Source organism: Mus caroli, unplaced genomic scaffold (assembly GCF_900094665.2).
Source record: "Mus caroli unplaced genomic scaffold, CAROLI_EIJ_v1.1 scaffold_16263_1, whole genome shotgun sequence".
In the NCBI taxonomy this organism is placed as follows: domain Eukaryota; kingdom Metazoa; phylum Chordata; class Mammalia; order Rodentia; family Muridae; genus Mus; species Mus caroli.
In genome coordinates this window covers 1-3,962 of record NW_018390606.1, presented here as the reverse complement: position 1 = coordinate 3,962, position 3,962 = coordinate 1, and the positions used below count along the sequence as shown (strand labels likewise).

Sequence of the window (3,962 nt, the reverse complement as noted above, 5' to 3'; positions counted from 1 at the left end):
AATTATTCCTCATTGTTTCAAAGGAGTTGCCCGTGGGGTAGGAACCCCGATGGGGAAAAGGAAGAGCACATTGAGGGAAGGTATCAGGTGCAGAACCTCAGTATTCAGGGACTGAGGATACTTGTAAAGGGGGTGAGATGCCCCTAAAATGCTGGTGGATGCTCTCTTCTGTTTCCTGCTGTGACCCACATCTGGTCAAGGTGTGGGTAGGCTCCAAAGGAGGGAGCAGAATATAGAAGTACAACATTGAAAAGCTACCTTGATGGACCTAGCCGTCCTTTGAACTTCTTTGTCTCCTCAGAGGGGTCAATGCCATCATGCAATAGGACTTCACAGTTGATCCTGTTACCTGTTCTCATTCTACAATAACCTATGTGGATTGTTTGTCCTAGAAAAGAGAACACAGGTCTCATGCTTCTTCAGTTCCGACCTAGTGAATTTTCAAGAACGTGTTTAACAGCCAAACCGGTAAGTGCCTTGTGGTGAAAAATCAAACTTTTGTTCTTCAAAATAATATCTAGTCAGGGACTGAGAGATGTGTCAGTGGATAAAGCTCTTGCTACACAATGGTAAGGACTAGAGTTTGGAACCTCAAACTCATATACCTGTTGGATGAGTATGGCAGTCCACCTGAAATTCCAGTACTTGGATGGTAGAGTTAGTGGATCCCCTGAACAAGTGGGTGGATAGACTAATCATGGCTGTGAGCTGTGAGTTCAATAGCGAGATTTGCCTCCAAGAGTCAGGCAGAGAGCAATTGAGGATGACTCCTGATTCCACACACATGTCTACATAGATAAGTAGGCACATGCATATGTACCTGAACATATATGTAGCCATATAGACATGGGCACACATGCAGAACAGAACATAAATATGCACACACTAAAACAATGTACAGTTAGTAAATTAAGTACATATACTATGTTTCCACTGTCCTTTTCCCTTCTTAGGGGAAAATAGCCATCCTTTGGTTTGAAAGCAGAGAATAGAAGCTCTGCCTTCTCTGAGCTTCTTCCCTTTATTAATTAGGGTTTTACTGCTATGAACACACACCATCACCAAGGTTAGTCTTATAAAAAAACAACATTTAATTGTGGCTGGCTTACAGGTTCAGAGGTTCAGTCCATTATCATCAAGGCGGGGGGGGGGGAGCATGGAAATATCCAGGCAGGCAAGGTGCAGGCAGAGCTGAGAGTTCTACGTCTTCATCCAAAGGCTGCTAGTGGAAGACTGACTTCCAGGAAACTAGGGTGAGGGTCTTATACCCACACCCACAGTGACACACCTATTCTAAACAGGTCACACCTATTCCAAAAAGGCCACACCTCCAAATGGTGACACTCCCTGGTCCAAGAATGTACAAACCATTACATCCCCTAAAATGGGATTGGATGGATGTATACAAAAAGGTACCATAAGTAGTCTTTGAAGGTTTGAAGATCAGTTATCTAAAGGGAAATTGAAACTGATGGGGGAAAGTGCACTTGGGTTGTGTTTGTCAAATGAGTCTGCCAGACATACCCACGTGGATCATGTATGCCCATTCCTCCGGAGGGAATTGTTTGTTTGTTTTCTCCCCAGAAGAGCTTACTATATCTCCTTTGTACTTCTGGCTTTCAGTCTGGGCACTTGGTGATGGGAGTTATAAAATGGCCTCCCTAGAAGGAAACACACCCGGTGCAAGACAGCATGATGCATTGTTATCCAGTAGCTCAGAGTAAAGAGTAGGCCACTGTGATGGAGAAGGGAAATGGGAAAAAAAAAACAGGTGAAATTTATGACTGAAGAATAAGTAGACACTCAGCAGGCAGAGGGACTCCAAGACCAGGCACAGCCAACAGGAAGCGCCGAGGTGAGAAACAGGCCCAGAATGTTCCAGCAGCAGCCCCAGTGCTCCATTATCTCCTTGGAGTCTCTCAAATACTGTTGGTCCATCTGAATGTCATCAACAGCCACTCATTACACAGTGAGCACATGAGGAACACAGACATATACAATGGAGTGGGGATTGGATGCCTCTCCTTTTGGCTGTAGAACAGGACCCTCATTGTACCTGGGCAAGATTTCATGAGGGTTTTTTTGTTGTTGTTGTTGTTGTTGTTTGTTTTTTAAAGATTTATTTATTTATTAATTATATGTAACTACACTGTAGCTGTCTTCAGACACCTCAGAAGAGGGGGTCAGATTTCACTACGGATAGTTGTGAACCACCATGTGGTTGCTGGGATTTGAACTGAGGACCTTCAGAAGAGCAGTTAGTGCTCTTAACTAATGAGCCATCTCTGCAGCTTGGATTTCAAGACTTTTAAGGGAGCATTGTAACTTTAATTTTTTTTCAAGACCTATTTTTTAATTAGTAATTTTCTTCAGTTACATTTCAAATGTTATCCCAAAAGTTCCCTATGCCCTCCCCCTGCCCTGCTCCCCTACCCACCCACTCACACTTCTTGGCCCAGGCATTCCCCTGTACTGGGGCATATAAAGTTTGCAAAACCTAGGGGCCTCTCTTCCCAATGATGGCCGACTGACTAGGCTATCATATGCATACATATGCAGCTCTGAAGTTACTGGTTAGTTCATATTGTTGTTCCACCTATAGGGTTTCAGAACACTTCAGCTCCTTGGGTAGTTTCTATAGCTCCTCCATTGGGGCCCTGTGTCATCCTATAGATGACTGTGAGCATCCACTTCTGTATTTGCCAGGCACTGGCATAGCCTCATATGAGACAGCTATATCAGGGTCCTTTCAGCAAAATCTTGCTGGCATATGCAATAGTGTCTGGGTTTGATGGATGATTATGAGATGGATCTCCAGGCAGGGTAGTCTCTGTATGGTCCATCCTTTCGTCTTACCTCCAAACTTTGTCTCTGTAACTCCTTCCATGGGTATTTTGTTCCCTATTCTAAGGAGGAATGAAGTATCCACCCACTGGTCCTCCCTCTTCTTGATTTTTCTTGTGTTTTGAAAATTGTATCTTGGGTATTCTAAGTTTCTGGGCTAATATCCAATTATCAGTGAGTGCATATCAAGTGACTTCTTTTGTGATTGCGTTACCTCACTCAGGATGATACCCTCCAGATACATCCATTTGCCCAAGAATTTCATAAATTCATTGTTTTAAATAGCTGAGTAGCACTCCATTGTGTAAATGTACCACATTTTCTGTATCCATTCCTCTGTTGAGGGACATCTGAGTTCTTTTGAGCTTCTGGCTATTATAAATAGGGCTGCTATGAACATAGTGGAGCATGTGTTCTTATTACCAGTTAGAACATCTTTTGGGTATATGCCCAGGAGAGGTATTGCTGGATCTTCTGGTAGTATTATGGCCAATTTTCTGACGAACCGCCAGACTGACTTCCAGAGTGGTTGTACAACTTTGCAATCCCACCAGCAATGGAGGAGTGTTCCTCTTTCTCCACATCCTCACCAGCATCTGCTGTTACCTGTATTTTTTGTCTTAGCCATTATGACTGGTGTGAGGTGGAATCTCAAGGTTGTTTTGATTTGCATTTCCCTGATGATTAAGGATGTTGAACATTTTTTCAGGTGCTTCTCAGCCATTGGGTGTTCCTCAGTTGAGAATTCTTTGTTTACCTCTGTACCCCATTTTTTAATAGGGTTATTTGAATTTTTGGAGTCCAGCTTCTTGAACTCTTTGTATACTTTGGATATTAGTCCCCTGTCAGATTTAGGATTTGTAAAAATCCTTTCCCAATCTGTTGGTGAACATTTTGTCTTTGCTTACAGAATCTTTGCAATTTTATGAGGTCCCATTTGTCGATTCTTGATCTTACAGCACAAATCATTGCTGTTTTGTTTAGGAATTTTCCACTGTGCCCATATCTTTGAGGCTTTCACCCACTTTCTCCTCTATAAATTTCAGTGTCTCTGGTTTTATGTGGAGTTCTTTGATCCACTTAGATTTGAGCTTTGTACAAGGAGATAAGAATGGATC

General features: G+C 42.7%; 1 protein-coding gene across 1 annotated transcript in view; it reads left to right on the top strand.

The window, feature by feature from the left end:
* The window catches only part of LOC110288729 (cation channel sperm-associated protein subunit epsilon), a gene marked incomplete at both ends in the record, with an annotated part of 18,599 nt that extends 18,131 nt beyond the window's left edge, over positions 1 to 468 (top strand). The window contains one exon of the mRNA XM_021154997.2: positions 393 to 468. Coding sequence (XP_021010656.2) covers positions 393 to 468 — 76 coding nt within the window. The remainder of the gene's footprint in view (positions 1 to 392) is intronic.
* Between the last annotated feature and the right edge of the window lie 3,494 nt (positions 469 to 3,962).